The sequence below is a fragment of the Oryctolagus cuniculus genome, chromosome 5 (assembly GCF_964237555.1).
Source record: "Oryctolagus cuniculus chromosome 5, mOryCun1.1, whole genome shotgun sequence".
In the NCBI taxonomy this organism is placed as follows: Eukaryota; Metazoa; Chordata; class Mammalia; order Lagomorpha; family Leporidae; genus Oryctolagus; species Oryctolagus cuniculus.
This window is the reverse complement of record NC_091436.1, coordinates 16,889,573-16,907,868: the sequence shown is the minus strand read 5'-3', so window position 1 is coordinate 16,907,868 and position 18,296 is coordinate 16,889,573. Positions and strand designations below refer to the sequence as shown.

At 47.6% G+C, this 18,296-nt stretch overlaps 1 protein-coding gene across 1 annotated transcript in view; it reads left to right on the top strand.

Annotated features, from left to right (window-relative positions):
* The window catches only part of MTHFD1L (methylenetetrahydrofolate dehydrogenase (NADP+ dependent) 1 like), a 195,957-nt gene extending 178,028 nt beyond the window's left edge, over window positions 1-17,929 (top strand). The window contains exons 27-28 of the mRNA XM_002714991.5: window positions 9,098-9,218; window positions 17,597-17,929. Of these exons, the coding sequence (XP_002715037.3) occupies window positions 9,098-9,187 (90 nt within the window). The 3' untranslated portion in view covers window positions 9,188-9,218; window positions 17,597-17,929. The remainder of the gene's footprint in view (window positions 1-9,097; window positions 9,219-17,596) is intronic.
* The last annotated feature ends 367 nt before the right edge of the window (window positions 17,930-18,296 follow it).

Below are 18,296 nucleotides of genomic sequence, written 5' to 3'. Positions count from 1 at the left end.
TAGAAGAACTGACCTCTGAGAGCCTTCATCTGAAGAAGCGCTAGAGGATGTATTTCACACGAATGAGCAAATCATGAAAGAGGAAATGCGTCTACTGCAAGTCTGGCGTCTGTTCCCAGCTTGGCTGAGTTCTCAGCTTTTGGGCTGCCTCACAGCTGAGGCTGGGGCCTCTTGGTGTTTAACGGGGTTATTTGCAGAATTTGGTTCCTTGAGGTTGTAGGACTGAGGGCCCGGCGTTCTGCTGGCCATCAGCTGCATTCAGGTCGTGGAGTGCACGTGTGGTATCCTTGCCACGTGACCCTCTCCTTAGGCCCACTCACAACACGGCAGCGTATTCCCTGAAAGCCATCAAAGGGAAAAAAGTTTTTCTCTCAAAACTGCTAAAGCAGAATGTCATTCCATCACTGTGTCATGTTCTTTGGGTTAGAAGTGAGACACAAGGCTGGCGCCGCAGTCACTAGGCTAATCCTCCACCTTCAGCACCGGCACCCAGGGTTCTAGTCCCTGTTGGGGCGCCAGATTCTGTCTCGGTTGCTCCTCTTCCAGGCCAGCTCTCTGCTGTGGCCCGGGAGTGCAGTGGAGGATGGCCCAGGTCATTGGGCCCTGCACCCGCATGGGAGACCAGGAGAAGCACCTGGCTCCTGGCTTCGGATCAGTGCAGCGCGCTGGCCGTGGCTGCCATTTGAAGGGTGAACCAACAGAAGGAAGACCTGTCTCTCTGTCTCTCTCTCACTGTCTAACTCTGCCTGTCAAAAAAAAAAAAAAAAAAAAAAAAAAAAGAAGTGAGGCACAGATCTCAGGGAGGACTTACCTCACACAGCATGGTCCCTGGGAAAGGGAGGGACTCCCCAGGATTGTGGGAGAGGAGCTCACCTAACAGTTTGCTTGGAAGGCTACAGGATGGCGGACTCCACATGGAGTCCAAGGAAAAGTGATCTATCCTTGAACCTATCCAGGGTGATGTGCAGAGTGTGCTGGTGTGTGAATGGCAGGTGCATCAGAAGCTAAGCAAAGGGAGAGTCAGACAGTTGGTAACTCCAGGAGAGGCAGGCATTGAACATGAATGGGAACAAACAGTATGCAAGCTGGTCTCCCTGGGAGTAGTCACACCATCTTAATAGATCCTGCTCTGACCCAAAGCCTCATAGCTCTACATTCAAGAAATGGAATGGGACAGGAAATATGGTGGGCTGTAAAAGACCTAAAACAAGGGCAGGCAGTGGGGGACCCAGGCTGGATTTCCAGCTCCTGGCTTCAGCCTGGCCTAGCCCTGGTCTCCATTTATGCTGGGCAATTGCGGCATGAATCAGCAGATGGGATGTCTCTCTCTCTCCCTCCCTCTGTGTGTGTGTGTCTGTGTCTGTCTCTCCATCTCTCAAAATTAAATAAAATGAAAGCTAAATCTTTGTCTTCTATATAGGAAAGTCAATGGATAATATCAGAAACTGCAAGATCAAGACAGGACATGATGGATGGAGAAAGTAAACAGACAGGAGTTGGTAGTGATCACCTGTCAGGAGTAGGGGTGCTGGGCGATTGGGTGAGGGGGGTGAGACAGACACAGTGGGCAGGAAACTGTCATTTTTCATGGTAAGCCTTGAGGAACAATGTGACCTTTTAAGCCATGATTTACTTTGGTAAAAATTAAATTTAAAAACAAAAAGGAATCTGTCATCTTGCTTTTTGAGAGTTTTTTCATATTTTCTAATATATGTGTGCTTGTAAGAAAGAGGGAGGAGAGGTGATTTGTGAATGATTTGGGGATGCTTGGTTTTCTTCGGCACCCACCTCAGGGGTTAACCCAGAAAAGGCAGTCTGGGCACTGCTGTGTCCCAGGAGTGTTGGAGCGATGGGGCGCCCATGAAGGAAGAGAGCGAGGAACCCACGGAAGCACCGAGCTGGAGGACAGCAGGTGCACCTCCTCTCAGGCAAGGGCTGCCCGCTGATCCTTACGAGCTTGGCAGGGAGAAGGCATTTCTACTCATAGAGGCCTTTACAGGCAACCCAGGACTGGAGAAAGTTAGAGGAAAGCGATTGTTGATGGTCGTGAGATTATCTGGAGGGCAGGAAGCAGCCACCTGAAGCACATCTGTCTGCCGGGGCTGCCGTAACTGAATCCCACAGAGCCGGTGGCTCACTACGGATGTTTATTTTCACAGTTCTGTGGAGTGCAAGTTCGCTTGCACATGGCTTTTTTTCTGTGCCAAATGCTCTTCGTGTCACTTCCTCTTCTTAAAAGAACACCAGTCCTCCTGCACCGGCCCGCCCTTAGGACCTCATTTACTCAGTCACCTGTTTGAATGCCCTGTCCCCAGATCCACAGGGGGAGGTGGGGTCCAGGAAGAGGGGGCAAGGTTAGGGCTTCAGCATAGGGGTTTCAAGGTGAACCCGATGTAGTCCATAACATACGGTAAATCACTGCTACACCCTGTCTAGCATTCTAGTGGAAGCTGGTCTGGATTACCTGAAGTAAAGATTGCCGTGGGGCAGGCATCTGGACTAGTGCTTGAGGAATGCCTGGGTTCAGTCCTGCTTGCTGTCCTGATTCCGGCTTCCTCTAATGTGTACCCTTGGCAGGCAGCATGTGATGGATGGCCTAAGTAGTTGGGTTCCTGCTACCACATGGGAGACCCAGATTGAGTTCTGGGCTCCTGGCTTCTGTCTGGCCCAGCTCTGACCATTGAGGGTTTGGGTAGTAAACTAGCTAATTAGCTAACCCTACTGCTCCCTCTCCACATTTCCCTGATTCTTAAATAAATCTTTTTAAAATGTTTACAGGGTTGTAGCACCATTTAGGCCTTTAATATTTGAAAGAGTTCAATTAGGTCACAGGGTGGTCCTGAATTCTTTCCTAGTTCAGCAAGTCTTGGCCAAGCCAGGTGTCTGGCTAGTGAACTTGCGTTGAGACCACACCCACCCACCCCCTCCTCCCCAGGCTTCCCCAGACTGCTGTCCCAAGAGAAGTTTAAGGGGAGTTTGAAGTCATGTTCCGTGCATCGTCGTGGGCTTGCCTGTTGCGCTGATTCAGCATCTCTGGGGAGGAGCTTTGTAAGCCCAGGCAGGGCGGGTGAAAACCAGAGAAACAACCGCTCAGTGGCCTCAGTGCTGGGCCCAAGGCAGTCGGGGCAGCACGTCCTGGCTGAAAAGCTCCTGGAAGAGAAAGACCCCATGGGCTGGGTAAAAGCAACGCTGGTCTCCCACTCCCTCATGATCCTTCTCCAGGGTCCCTTTAAGGGGTCACAGAATAACAGTGTCATTGCCAGTGGGACCCGGGAGTGGGACTCAGGCACAGAACATCACAGTTTGCAGGAGGTGAGCTTCTCTGAAACCAGAATTCACTTACTCCACGCTGAGTTTGCAGACTATACAACCTGTTCCAAAATTGGTGTTGCTCCACCAGAGCCAGTGCAGGGAGGTCTCCCGGTGGGTCAGGCAGCTGGGAAACGAAGGTGCTGCAGCCACCCTAGCGCAAAGAATGGGATCCACACCTCTGCTCTTTGTCCTGCCCAGGACAGGACTCTCGTCGTCACCTGGGGACCAGTGGGCGGCGTAGGATCCTGCCTTACAGTCCCATTTCTGGAGTTTTCTTCTCTCACAGCAGTGTCTGTCCTCCAGCAATGAGGCCCCTGTTCCCTTGAATGCTGTAGGTCTTGGCTCTTGCGTTTAGCTTCAGACTTGGTTGCCACGAACAGGAACTAGAGAAAGTGTGGCTTTGAAGATACAGAGTCAGAAGAATTAGAGAGCAATCTCAAAAAACTGATGAGCCCCTTTATTTTCCTATAAAAGATGCATATAATTAGTCACAGAATAGATTTGTTTAAAGTTTCCTTTTTCTGTTTTCTATCATAAATAACACACAGCTCTCATTTCATACAGATAATTGTACATTCTCAAAATAATAGTGTTGTGTATTAAATGCAAAGCTGGGGTCCTTTCTTGCTTTCATTTTAATTTTAAAGTCGATTTCATAATAGAGAAATTGCTATGCTCATACCGCATTTACAGACAGACCGAGGTTCAGGGGAGCTTGCCCAGGAAGGTGCACGTGCAATGGGACTGGAGACACAGCTCCCAGGCATGCACATCTCCGTCTTGGACTGGTTCCTCTTAACCCCTAGGCTTCATGGATCCTCCAGAAGCCTTTGCACTTGGGTCCCCCTTCGCAAGTGGCCTTGGGTAATCACACAGCTGTGCTGAGCCTGTTTGTGCACCTGTCGTTGGAGAAGGACAACCTCTCCCACCGCACCTGTCTCAGATGGGATGCTGGCTTTGCAGGTGGCTTAACCCACTGCACCATAATACCCCCCCCCCATTGCCAATTTTAAATATTACTCTCCCTGAAAAACAAATTCCAGAACTATACATGTAGAATTATCCGAGTTGTACCTGACTCTACAAGGCCACTTCAAAGGCTTCATGGAAATGAAATCGCAAAATAATTTTCTGAAAAAGTTTTGAAGTCCAGACAGGTTTTTCATGATATGCATTTTCCATGAACTTTGAAGACCCCTCATGTAGATGCATAGCTTAAATAAAAATAGAAAACTGCCTTGGGTGAGGGTGGGAGGTTTGTTCTGGTTTGGTTCTGGAGAGAGAGCAGGAGCACTCCCATCCACTGGCTCACTCCTCAAATGCTTGCAATGGCCAGGAGGCTGAAATTCAATCTAGGTCTCCCACCTGGATGGCAAGTGCCCAATTACTTGAGCTATTTACTGCCACCCACCCCCCCACACACACACACACACTTACACACACACAGGGTCTATATGAGCAGGAAGCTGGGTTGAGGAGCCAGAGCAGATGTCAGACCCTGACACCCCATTATCAGACATAGGAGTCTTAATGACCAGCCAAATGCCAGCCCCTCCCTGGGAGTTTATACAAGAAATGATTTATGGGAGTCACCCCTGGGAAGCAGTATTAGGAGTTTTTACTTTTTTTTTTAAAGAAGTACCAAGTTAGTCAAGGACAGGCGTCCTATCACTAAGAGACATTTATGCTGTCTTTTACAAAAGAAGAAATAACTGTACTTAGGCTTGTATTCAAGGCCACCGAAACAAATTGGAATAATTTGAGCTGCCTACTACTGGCACAATATGTGAGCACAATGTGGTAATTTTTATGGTAATTGAGCATGACTTCCATCTTAGGAAGTCATAAGTTAGGAATTTTTTTTTTCAGTTCATTCTTTTGATATAAAAAAGTAAAGATTGAAAGACATTTTTTTAAAGCTAAAGAGTAAAAAACTATTTGACCCAAATGTCTCAGTTGTCTACTGTATGTGGGCTGCCCCACTGGAAGTAAGGACCAGGTCCTGGTCACCTGGTGTCCTTATTGTGAGCCCATAACCAAGGTTGCCTAATTGACTGAAACATCTCGGTAATAGGCACTCAAGAAATCTACGCTCTGGGGGGATCAGCCACCATCAAGGTATGTATGTCCTCTGAGAAGGCATAGCACCCAGCTCCCAGAGTATCCCTGACTGCTAAACAGAGATCACCTTTTAAATACACCTTTTAAATACCTTTTGAATACTGTGCAGGTAGATTTTTTAAAATTCCAGGACATTCCGTGTCTATAGAGTCAAGCAAATAGAAATCCCAGTTGTGGCAATACAGTCTATTTTCATTTTAATGATTTTCCATCTCTCTCCTTCCTGTCAATCACTTGACATTTATACTAGCCCATTTTTTTCTCATGTATCATTTTGGAGTCACTTATATAATTATCTGACTGAACACTTAATACAGACAGTTCTGTCTTTTCACATCCAAAAGAGGAGAAGGGAAGAAACAAAGTAATAAAGAGCTTATTTGAGTCCCGCACCGAAGCTCACTGGGCTGCTCCTCCACCTGCGGTGCCGGGCGGGTGTTAGTCCCAGTTGGGGCACTGGTTCTGTCCCAGTTGCTCCTCTTCCAGTCCAGCTCTCTGCTGTGGCCCGGGAGGGCAGTGGAGGATGGCCCAGGTGCTTGGGCCCCTGTTCCCATGTAGGAGACCAGTAGGAGGCACCTGGCTCCTGGCTTCAGATCAGCGCAGCGCCGGCCGTGGTGGCCATTTTGGGGGGTGAACCAACGGAAGGAAGACCTTTCTCTCTGTCTCTCTCTCACTGTCTAACTCTGCCTGTCAAAAAAAAAAAAAGCTTATTTGAGCAAACAGTGCTCTATGAATTGGGCTGGTCCAAACCATAATTGGTTCACAAGATCCACCAATGGAACACAAGGTGGGGGTGGCTGTTGTGCAATGAACACAGATGTAGAATACAGAAAATACTTGGTTACAATTCTACCTTGCCCTATTTGGTCTGTCCCATTAGGAAGTTTCTAAAAATGTTTACTTCTGAGTGCTTGACCTTAAGCTCTATTGTTGTTGTTTTTCTTTAATATAGATACTTAAAAGAAATAGCTCTTTAAGTTTTCTTCTTTTTTTTGAAAAGCAAGGTTTGGGTCACTGGTGAGGCCTATCCAGCTTTGTCTACTCAGGGATTCTTCAGTCCCAATCTCCATTTTAATTTGCCTTACAGTTGTTAACCAATGCAGGTTCCTTTGGCTGTTGCATTTTTTAAACAAGATATGATATAAATCAGCCGTTAGGGGAGGAAGAGCTGCATAGAAGAACTTCTCCACTCCAGATCGTGAACTGCAGGAACAAAATGAAAGTGCATAAAATACTGTTTCTTTTCTGAACCTAGATAAAAATAGGTGATTTATTCAATAGGAAGGAGTAGTGGATTCAAATAGAAATAAGAAAATAAGATATTTCATAAACACAACTTATACTTAATCTTTTGATTAAGTAGAAGTCATAATTCTATTACTTTATGAAGCAAAGTTTTTAATAACTTTCACTCATCCAAGAATACTCTTCTCAATGGCTGGTTTTAAGCATGGAGTGTTTTCTCTTTACTGGTCTTCAGTGCATGTTCATAAAGGCTCTCGAGAGAACTCACAGTTAACTCCAGGTCACCCCAAATCACAAATGAGCTGGACGAATTGTTTTCCTGAAGGGCAAAAGCCTGTGCGTTTCAGCCTTTGTTTAAGAATCCGTTGATGTAACGGACGAGGAAGTACAGTTTATGCCTCCTTGGGTATTTTTAGCAGGAGGCCTCTGTGGAGGGCACACAGATAGTCAACAGAGGTCACCACTGACCCTGGCCTAGAGCCACAGGGCAACTGCCCAGGCTGCCTGCGTTCTTTTCTCCTGTGCGTGGAGCTGACTCCCGTCCAGGGACTACGGTTACTTCTGTTAACAGTTCTTTATTGGGGGAGAATTGGATGGGAACAGATAAGGTCTTGTTAACACAATTCCACGTAGTGCTTTCTCAGCAGGAGGGGTTTTGTGTTAAGAGTAGACTTGTTCATACACAAGTCAGGCAGTCCCTGGGCTCGGGGGCTTCTGTGTGGTTTCTGGCCTGGTGCTGCTTATCCCAAGTAAGTAACCGCAATTCTTGGAAGTGGCTGGTGCATCATGGGAAAGGGACATGGGAATCTGCTGGGTGAACTTTGTTCTCCCATTTGAAAGCAATAAATTGGAAATAGAGGAAAGACATTTCACACTTCCTGGAGTTTAAGATCTGAGCTGATTTTGACTCCCAGTTTGGTGACGATCGGGATGACCCCAGGATGCACGTTCTGATCCCCTGCAGCCAGGAGATGCAACTCCTGGAACCACGCGCATCTCACCCTGTCTTTGTCAGTCCTCGTCTTTCATCATCTAAAGATTAATAGGGGAGAGTTAGATTTTAAAACTGTATTTACTATTTATTTATTTGAAAGAGTTTCGAAGAGAGAAAAAGGGAGAGTTCTTCCATTTGCCGGTTCATTACCCAGATGGCTGCATTAGCTGGGGCTGGGCCAGGCCAGGGCCAGGCCAGAGCCAGGGGCCAGGAGCTTCATCCAGGTCTCCCACATGGGTGTCAGGGGCCCAAGTACTTGGACCATCTTACATTGCCTTCCGAGCACATTAGCAGGGAGCTGGATCAGGAGTGGAGTTGCAAGGAATTGAACCAATACCCATATGGGATGTCAGTGTCACCTACTGCACCACTACACTGGCCCCAAGTGTTGTATTTTTGTCTGTAAAAAAAAAAAAAAAAAAAAGCTCCTGGCTTATGCCTGGCCCATTCCTGGCCTTGGCAAGCATTTGGGGAATGAACCAGCAGATGGGTGATTTCTCTGTCTCTCTCTCTCCATGACTCTGCCTTTCAAATAAATAAAATAAATAGTTTTTTGTGTTTTTTTGTTGTTGTTTTGTTTTGTTTTGTTTTGTTTTTTGACAGGCAGAGTTAGAGAGACAGAGAGAAAGGTCTTCCTTTTCCATTGGTTCGCTGCCCAAATGGCTGCTACGATCCGAAGCCAGGTGCTTCCTCCTGGTCTCCCATGCGGATGCAGGGCTCAAGCACTTGGGCCATCCTCCACTGCCTTCCCGGGCCACAGCAGAGAGCTGGACTGGAAGAGGAGCAACCGGGACTAGAACCCAGGGTACCGGCGCCTCAGGCGGAGGATTAGCCTAGTGAGCCGCAGCGCCAGCCAGAATAAATTGTTTTCAAAAGAGGGGGAAGCTCCCAGCCCAAAGCCAGCTCCCAGGACATGGCCATTTTGCAGGGGTGCTTGGTGTCTGGAGAACAGGAATTTACAAAGCACTCTGGGAGCTGTAGCTTGTACGTGTCCAGAGGTGAAGAGGCCTCGTTCACTTCATCCCTGCTCGCCACCGCCGTCAACCCAACGGGCTTATCTTTGTTGGCGTTCACCATGATGATTTTATTTAGAAGAAGGGCTTAGAAAATCACTGTTGTATATTGATAGTGTGTTATGGAACCATGGGGGGAAATAAGTGGTCTAAATGTTTAGAAAGTTGATATTTGTCTTTTCTATTCCATTTCTTTGAATAGCAAATGGCAAATTTAAAGAGGTACATTTATATGTGTATGATACTTAGTTATGTAATGCTGTATTGAATTATGTGGTTAATTTGTATCATCAGATGTCCTGTAATCAGCATGCACTGACATGTAATATTTTATATTATCCAATATTTATTAATAATTTTTGTATCATTTACTGATACTTGCTGACATATAATGCTTTGCCCTCTCCTCCAGATGAGCACCATGCCAGGACTGCCCACTCGGCCCTGCTTTTATGATATAGACCTTGATACGGAAACAGAGCAAGTTCAAGGCTTGTTCTAAGTGGACAAGACTCCCACACGTCCCAGAGCAGGTAAGCTGTGGGGTTTTTACTTTTCTTTTCTTTTCTTTTTTTTTTTTTTTTTTTTTTTTTTTTTTGACAGGCAGAGTTAGACAGTGAGAGAGAGAGAGAGAAAACTCTTCCTTTTTCCATTGGTTCACCCCCTAAGTGGCCGCTACAGCTGGCAGGTTGTTGCTGGCGCACTGCGCCGATCTGAAGCCAGGAGCCAGGTGCTTCTCCTGGTCTCCCATGCGGGTGCAGGGCCCAAGGACCTGGGCCATCCTCCACTGCACTCCCAGGCCACAGCAGAGAGCTGGACTGGAAGAGGAGCAACCGGGACAGAATCGAGCACCCCAACCAGGACTAGAACCCAGGGTACTGGCGCCTCAGGCGGAGGATCAGCCTAGTGAGCCGTGGCGCCGGGCAGTTCTTTTTCTTTTAATCAGTTCCTTTCTGTTCTGTTTTGTTTTGCTGGTCCTTACTACAAAAGTGACCTGGAAAGTGATTTCCTTCCATGGATGCTATGAATTCTTACCTAGTGGCTGCCTTCACTTTGGGGTTCACTCCAGCGTGTGGGCTTGTAGTTAGGTGGTCCATGGTCCATGCAGAGGCTTTCAATGTACTTGAACTTGAGTCCGGCGGGAGTCAAATCACATCACCTTGGAATATAGATTTGTTTAGAACAGCTCTGGCCACAGCAAGGACCCTGCAAACCAATTATTTCTGTTTCCAGAATTAAAACCAGTATCTGCTATAATTTCCAAAAAGTCACTTCGTCCTTCCTACCACATCTCTCTTGCTACCAAGTTAGAATTACGTGAGAGAGGAATCTCAGTGTATTTGCTTCTTCCGGTTCCCCAAGCAGTTATCATCAACTGAGTTGGCTTCAAACAACAGAAATTTGTTCTGCAGTTGTGAAGGCCACAAGTCCAAAGTCCAAGTGTCGACTGAGCTGTCTTCCCTTTGGGACTCTGGGGAGGCCCCATCCTGGCTTTTTTTTTTTTTTTTTTTTTTTTTTTTTTTGACAGGCAGAGTGGACAGTGAGAGAGAGACAGAGAGAAAGGTCTTCCTTTGCCGTTAGTTCACCCTCCAATGGCTGCCGCAGCCTGTGCACTGCAGCCGGCGCACCGCACTGATCTGATGGCAGAAGCCAGGTGCTTATCCTGGTCTCCCATGGGGTGCAGGGCCCAAGGACCTGGGCCATCCTCCACTGCACTCCCTGGCCACAGCAGAACCCGGTGTGCCGGCGCCGCAAGGTGGAGGATTAGCCTATTGAGCCGCGGCGCCGGCCTCATCCTGGCTTCTTAGCGTGCCCAGCTTGCAGCTGCATGGCTGCATCCTGTGCTTCTGTGGTCACCTGACTTCCTCTCTGTGTGTCTGACTTCACGTGGCCTCCTGTTCTTATGACACCAGTCAGACTGGACTTGAACCCAGGCTGATGATCTCATCTCACCTTGATAACTCTGCTCAGACCCTGTTCCAAAGTTAGGACTTCCATATCTTGTGGGACAAAGTTCAGCCTGTAATATTCTTCTTGGTGCCAACGATACATTGAGCTCTCCTGCTGGTGGAAAGACACATAGAGATGGGATGGGTCCTGTAACACAGATGGCCCCATGAGTCATAGAATGGACAGGGCAACAGAATCTGACCACTTGACAACTCTTGATCTGTACAGTTTGAGAGGTTGAGCCTGACTTAGAGCTGTCTCAGACAGCTCAGAGCCAGGATTCCTGGTCTTATTCATGTGTCCCGTTCAGCTGCAGCCGCACCTGCTGGCTTCTGTCCTAACTCCTCATCACAGAGGGAAGTGACCACACTCCCAGCCCACATCCCTGGAAAACTCCCAATCAGAAGTTAAAGGCGTAGGCTGCCTTCACCACCCCATATATCAGACATGTCCTCCGAGGTTTCCAAGATACATCCCTTCTTGCAACACGTCCGGTTCCTTCTCCCCATCACTCCTATTGCTGGTCCATGGCCCTAGCTCGGAGCCCCTCCCTCTTGCCAGCACATTCTGGGCCTTCCAGATGAGCATGAATGGCCTAAATGTCCTTGTCTCCAGTTGTTCCTGGGTTAGGGCCCTAAGCCAGGCATGTTAGAGTCTCACTCTCATTAGTTTCACTACCAGTAGTCAACATGAGATTGTGTGTGTGTGTGTGTGTGTGTGTGTGCGCGCGTGTGGGTGAATGAAGACCTAGGCTACAGTGAGAAAGGTTAAGGACCCACTTAAATGGAATTATGTGAAAACAAGGTGTGGAATTATTTGTGTTGGGTTATGTGTGTGCAGTGTTTCTTGAGCTATAATAAGTTTTGACCATGTGGTTACCCCTTCATCATTTCTGAAAAATAAAACTCTAGAAAATGAAAAAAGGAGGTTAATTTAACAAAGAAATACATAAACTTGAGCTTCGATGGCAATATTATTTTGGTCTGTTCTAATGACTTTGTGCATTGCAAATGTCTTGTGTTTCCCAGCTAAGCCTTGGGAAAATAACAATATCATTCCCCTTAAACCAAAAGTTGACCCTTGTCCAAACTAATCTCTCTCTTCATGTCAAGACCTCATTATGCTTAAGTTCTGCCATTTGTCATTTTTCTCCAGAAAAATTCTCTTGTTTCTCTTAGATATTATTTTTCCAAACTTTTGGTCAATTTTCATTTGCTTTCTAAGTAGGTCATATGAGCCTGGTTATACCTTAATTATTGCAGTCCAGATGTAGGTAATGCCAGGGGGTGTGTCATTAGCTTTTATTTATTCGTTTATTATTTTAATCTTTAAGATATTTGTGTTCCTTCAATTTATTGCAAGATTGACCAGGAGCCTGCAGGTCAGGACCTTGGCCTGTGGCACCAAAGCAGCCTTTAGCGTCCAGGGTTTCCACCTCCAGGAATTTGACCCACCGAGTCTGAAAATATTTGGGAAAAAATTCTGGAAGGTTCTAAACAGCAAAATTTCCATTTATGACATACTGAGCACGACACTAAGCCACTGAGAATGAAGTGATGCACACGCATTGTATTCAGTATAAGTAACCTAGAAAAGACTGAATTTCCTTGCTTACACTTTGCATATACAGACTGGATTTTTTTAAAATAGCCATTTCCCCAAAGGAATGTGTCTTGCTTATTACTGACATTTGGTATGTTTCATTCATTGGAATATTTCTTATTTTCTACATGTTCCAGAACCTGTGAGATACAGGATTTGATAAACATTTTGAAGGCAAGAAAAATCCAATTGTTCTATGAGAGTCATGACCTTCTGGTGTAGAAAAGTTGCCACTGGAAAATTTAACAAGTTTCATTTTCTCTAGTATGGCTAAAAACTGAATAAAATGTGTTAATAGGAAAAAAAAAAAAAAAACGACTAGAAGTCGTTGAGAGCATACAGAGGGACTGCGCCAGGCTGTTTTATTGGAGGCATTTGAGCATCCATGCATTTGGTCCTGGAAGCAAGCCCCGTGGATGCCAAGCTCTGCCACTGGGCACTTCGTTCAGCAGTACCTCGGAGGCACGTGTTCTCCCCTGAGGCTACAAAGGCTTCAGGAGAATCAGTCCGTCCCCGTTCTCACTGAGAGGTGATAGCGCGGGGCGGCCCCGATCCCTGGCACTGCAGAGCTGCACTGCCTCTGGTGTTTTTGCTTCCCTGTGTCCGATCATGTTAGCACCAAGCCAGTGAAATGGGTATTTTTATTTCAGAGCTGCAAAAGAGCAGCTCAGAGAGATTAACAACATGCTCAAGTTTGCACAGCAAGCAACTACAAAAGCCAAGATTCAAGCCAAATCTGCTTCTCTGTCTCACTCCCATCCTTTATGCCCAAAACCAAAGGATGCCCTTTTAATAAATTTCAATCACAGGCAAAATGACCTTCAGCCCATTCTGAAAAATGGTAGCAGCTATCTGAATATATATGTATTCGGAGATAATGGGTGACTTTAAAAAAATTACTTGTATATTAAAAACTATGACTGTCAATTTTTTCAAAGTTAAATAAGACTGTCTCTACTTATCTCTAATTGCATGGCATTGGCACTTTCCCCGTCTTCACCCAAGGCTGCTTTCTTCTTTGTGCACTGCTAAGCACCATTCTGGGCTCGGTGGGCAGTGGTTCAGAACCCGTCACTGGCCGCTGCTCAGTCAGAAATGGATGCAGTCTCCCAAGATAAAGCCCCTGGACAAAGCAAGTGTCCTCCCTCGGTGACTCCTCAGTCTAATGACCCAGCAAACGTTCTATTTCCTGTCGGGGACCAGCTCCGCTAAAAGCCAAAGGTTTGTGGCTATTAAAAATGCATAAAAGAGAAATGTCAAACCTTGGACGACAGTCAGCTCCGACCAGTCTGGGCACTGGAAGTGGAAATGTCTGGTCTGCTTACTTTGCTCCCATGGGATCAGACTACAGGCAGCTGCATACACTCAGCCACAGCGCACTTTCCTAGAGGCACACGGAGACCTGTCCCCGGGGGAAGACGGTGCCCAGTGCTGACTGCTGCCCTCCTCCTCCTCCTCACTTCCCTGCCTCGCCCTTTAGTCCAGCTGTGAGGCTGGATGTGAGCCAGAGGTGCCAGCAGAGCACCAGCATGTATGCCCGGCTCCCTCATGCCGACACTGACTACCCTGTCGGCTTTCCTAACTGCTGGAATAAGGGCATGATGCATCCTTTCAGATGTTACTAAATAGAACTGATGCAAATAATTTGCTTGTCCCAGTGAAATCCAGCCTCCTGCTCAGTCTCTTATTGAGAGGTGATTGAGTGTGGGGCCTTTTTTTTTTTCTTTTGATCCCTCTTCTGATTTCTCATTCTGAACCTTTATCATAAAAGGGTAACTTCCAAACAGTTATGGGAAAAATAGAACAAAAAGATAAGGATTTTGGGGGGAGGTGTTTTTGGTTTTTTTGTTTGTTTGTTTGTTTGTGGTTTTTTTAGATTTATTTGTTTATTTAGAAGCCAGAGAGAGAGAGAGAGAGAATCTTCCATCTGCTGTTTCACTCCTCAAAGAATCGCAGTGGCAGAGGCTGGTTCAGGCTGAAGCCAGGAGCCCAGAACTCCATCCAGGTCTCCCATGTAGGTGGCAGGGGCCCAAGTACTTGAGCCATCTTCTGCTGCCCTCCTAGGAGCATTAGCAGGGAGCTGGACTGCAAGTGAAACAGCTAAGAGTCAAAGTAGCACTCCGATATGGGATGCTGGCATCGTAAACAGTGGCTTAACTCAACTGCGTAACAGTGCTGGCCCCAAGCTGAGTTTATTTTGGTGCAGTTTTCTCATGGCACACGCACATTTTGATGAACTATGCATTTTGATGAAATCTATGCATAGATTTCAACATCTTTTGCATCAAAATGAATTTATCTTTTGATTCCTTTCACTATGAACTTTTTTAAAAAGATTTATTTTATTTATTTGAAAGGCAGAGTTACAAAGAGGCGGAGCAAAGAGAGAGAGAAGTCTTCCATCTGCTGGTTCACTCCCCAGATGGCTGCAACAGCCGGAGCTGCACCAATCTGAAGCCAGGAGCCCCCTGTGGGTCTCCCACAGGAGTATAGGGGCCCAAGGACCTGGGCCATCTTCCACTGCTTTCCCAGGCCATGGCAGAGAGCTGGTTTAGAAGTGGAGTAGCCGGAACGCGATCCAGTAACCATATGGGATGCTGGCACTGTAGGCGCAGCTTTACCCACTATGCCACAGCGCCAGCCCCGACGTGAACTTTTTGAAGTAACTGAGTGTTTTCCAGCCTTGGCAGGATTTATTGGAATAAGCACAATAAAGTCTGACAAATTTCCTGAAGAGTTCCCTCACTTCGTTCTGATATGCAGTTGTACTTTGAATGGAATCCGATTTACCCTGGACTTATTATATTTAATTCACACAGAGGAAGAAGTAAAATGCCAGTTTGTTTCTTCCCTGTCCTGCCTTTAGTGCAGAAACTTTCAAAGACATGGAACGATCATCAGTTGATCTTGAGCAGGGTGGTCCCAGGCTGCCCTTCTGCAGACGAGGGCTGTGCAAGCCCCAGCATTGCCAGGTGCCCTGGCAGGGCGCCTGGGCTCTGTGACTTTGGCCTTGAAACTTGATCAAAGCAGCTCAAAACGTGTTCATTGCCATTGTGCTCCAAGAACAAGGGCCTTGGTCTTCACCCTGAGACATCCTTGGAGTAGAGCCTGCGCCTCTGCCTTTCCCATTTCCAGGCAGGACCCAACCAGGATGGCAGTTCAAGCTACTTGGATAATCCTCCTTGGCATCTGAAAGGGAATTTATCTTAATGAAAATGGAATCTTGTGAAGCTTGGGTAATAATTGTGAAATTTCTTAATTCCCCATAGAAGAAACTTCTCTGGGCACATTTTGATTTCTTAGGATTTCTGTACCAAAAATCAAATGTTCATATTTGCTAGCCTCAAATATTTTCTCATGGAGGAAACGTCAGAAATTTGCTTCCCCCTGAACAAACAATTCACTCTTTAAAAATATATATTTATTTATTTATTTGAAGGTCAGAGTTATACAGAGAGAAGGAAAGACAGAGAGAGAGGTCTTCTATCCATTGGTTCACTCCCCAGTTGGCCACAATAGCCAGAACTCCACCAGTCCAAAACCAGGAGCCAGGTGATTCTTCCAGGTCTCCCACACAGGTACAGGGGCCCAGGGACTTGGGCCATCTTCCACGACTTTCCCAGGGCATAGCAGAGAGCTGGATTGGAAGTGGAGCAGCCAGGACTTGAACCAGCGCCCATATGGGATGGCAGCACTGCAGGCAGCAGCTTTACCCACTACACCACAGCTCTGGCACCACAACTCACTCTGATGTTCTCACCTTAGCTGTTGCACCTGACCTTAGTCATCTGTAATCACACCTTCCAGACTGTTGCCGGCCCTTCACGTTCCCTTAAATGTGCCACCACAGACTCTGCAGCCCTGCCTGGCCACCCAGGGTCATCGCCAGCCCACCTCTCCCGTCCCCAGGGTCACTGACCCTCTCTGGAGCACCCCCCCACCCCAAGCCACTGAAGTGAGAACAGCTGTGGCTACCAGTGGAGGGCGAGATGCACCGGGTAAACCTCCCCTCGTGACGTCTGAAATATTTTCATTTTGTTCCTCTTTGTGCTGCCTGTTCTACCCCTGCTGACGCCGCTAGATCAGATGTTCCGGGAGTGCTTGTGGTGCCTCGCCCCCAACCTCATCCCCGTCTTCTGGTTTAGAGCCTCCTCTCTGGCTCCAGCCCGCCACAGCCCGCCAGCCGTCTGCAGCTGAGCCCTCTTGCCCAACAGATAAATCCTTGCACGTATGAACTCAGAGGAAAGGCCACATGCTCGCGTGTACATTTTTCCTGGAATGGGGAACACAGTTTTTTCAGAGACTTGGATGGCGTGTGCGTTTGTAGTTTTTCACAATGAAGTTTGATTACTTCTCTTTCTATGGGATTGCAGGATTCAAGAATGGCAAAGAATCTTAATAATCAAGGAATCTTTCAGGTATTGAAGGTTTAACAACAAGAGAGGCCAGCGCCGTGGCGAAGTAGGTTAATCCGCCTGTGGCGCTGGCATCCCATGTGGGCTCTGGTTCTAGTCCCGGCTGCTCCACTTCTGATCCAGCTCTCTGCTACGGCCTGGGAAAGCAGTGGAGAATGGCCCAAGTCCTTGGGCCCCTGCACCCGCGTGGGAGACCAGGAGGAAGCTCCAGGCTCCTGGCTTCGGATCAGATCAGCGCAGCTCTGGCCGTCGCGGCCATTTGGGGAGTGAACCAACGGAAGGAAGACCTTTCCCTCTGTCTCTCTCTCTCTCACTGTAAAAGCAAATCCACTGCATGCTCTCACTCTGAGGGGGAAGCTAAGAAAGTTGATCCCATAGAAGGAGAGAGGACAGTGCTCCGTAGAGGCTGTAAGAGGGAGGTTAAAACGGCTCTGAAACACGGCGAGAAGGGAGGAATCCATCCCAGTGGGAGGGTGGTGATAGATGCGATCAATGTTGTGGAGAAGGAGGTGCTGGTTACCCAGACTTGATCGCTGCACATAGTATACATGTATCAGATTGTCTCTCTGGATCCCATCAATTATACAAGTCCTACGTGGCAATCACAAAACACCAGCTGATAACAGCCTTCCCAAATCTAAAGTCCTAAACACTGTTCCCCTCTAAGGCTCCTCAGACTGGAGGTCCCAAATCTGGAGGCCCTAGGGGCTCAGCCACCGGTGCCGGGTGCTGCACGCCGTGGTCACAGAGTGGAGCACATGGGCTTCTGCAGCCCTCAGAAGGCGGTCAGCCTGGTGACCCCGGCCTGACCCCGGCCTCGGCGTCACTCCGCACTCCTGACTGTCCCTGTGGCCTGCAGCTCCAGGGCTAGAATGCGCGCGCGCGCTGCACCCAAGGAGAGCGGGGCTCCTCAGCCCTGGAAATGTGTGTGTTCTGCTTCCCAGGGCTCCTGCAGCACAGACGCCGCCTGCCTCTTGGCTGCAGCTGGAGAAGAAGGCGGCTGTGAAATACACGTGTGACGCAGCGCGGGGGCAGCAGTGGAGCGGACCCAGGATGCCGGATCCGTCTGCAGCGCAGGCCGCGGCCGCCCGCACGTGCGTCTGAAGAGCCGAGCTTTCCTGCTCCTGCGAGCTGTGCGTTGTTTCCCGCTGCTTGTACTGGAGGGTGTTTATTTTCTGGGGACTGGGGGATTCAGAGTGGGACCCGAAAGGTAACATTTTGCACTGTGGAGTTTTCTACTTTCTCTTTGAACTGAAAATAAACGTGTATCCAGCAAACGCAGGCGGCAGGCTTTCGTGCCAGACCAAACCCCTCGCTCGAGGTAGCTGTTCTCATGAAGTAGCCGGGGCCGGTCACTGGCGCTGGCTTCCTGGATCATTGGGAATGCGGCCGGAGCTTTACAAGCGTGACAAGAAAAATAAGGACATAGAAATAGCTGGTCAGGTGTGAAACGTGGGGCTGGAGACTTGTCAGATTTCTTAGAACAAACTGAGTTGTTTGAGAAGGGTTCAGGAAGTTCTTGGGAAATGGAATTAAAAGGTAACCTGAATTTTTTTTTTTTTTTTTTTTTTTTTAATTTTGAAACCTACAAAGACCAGAGACAGAGTAGATCTTCCATCTACTGGTTCACTCCTCATGTGCCTG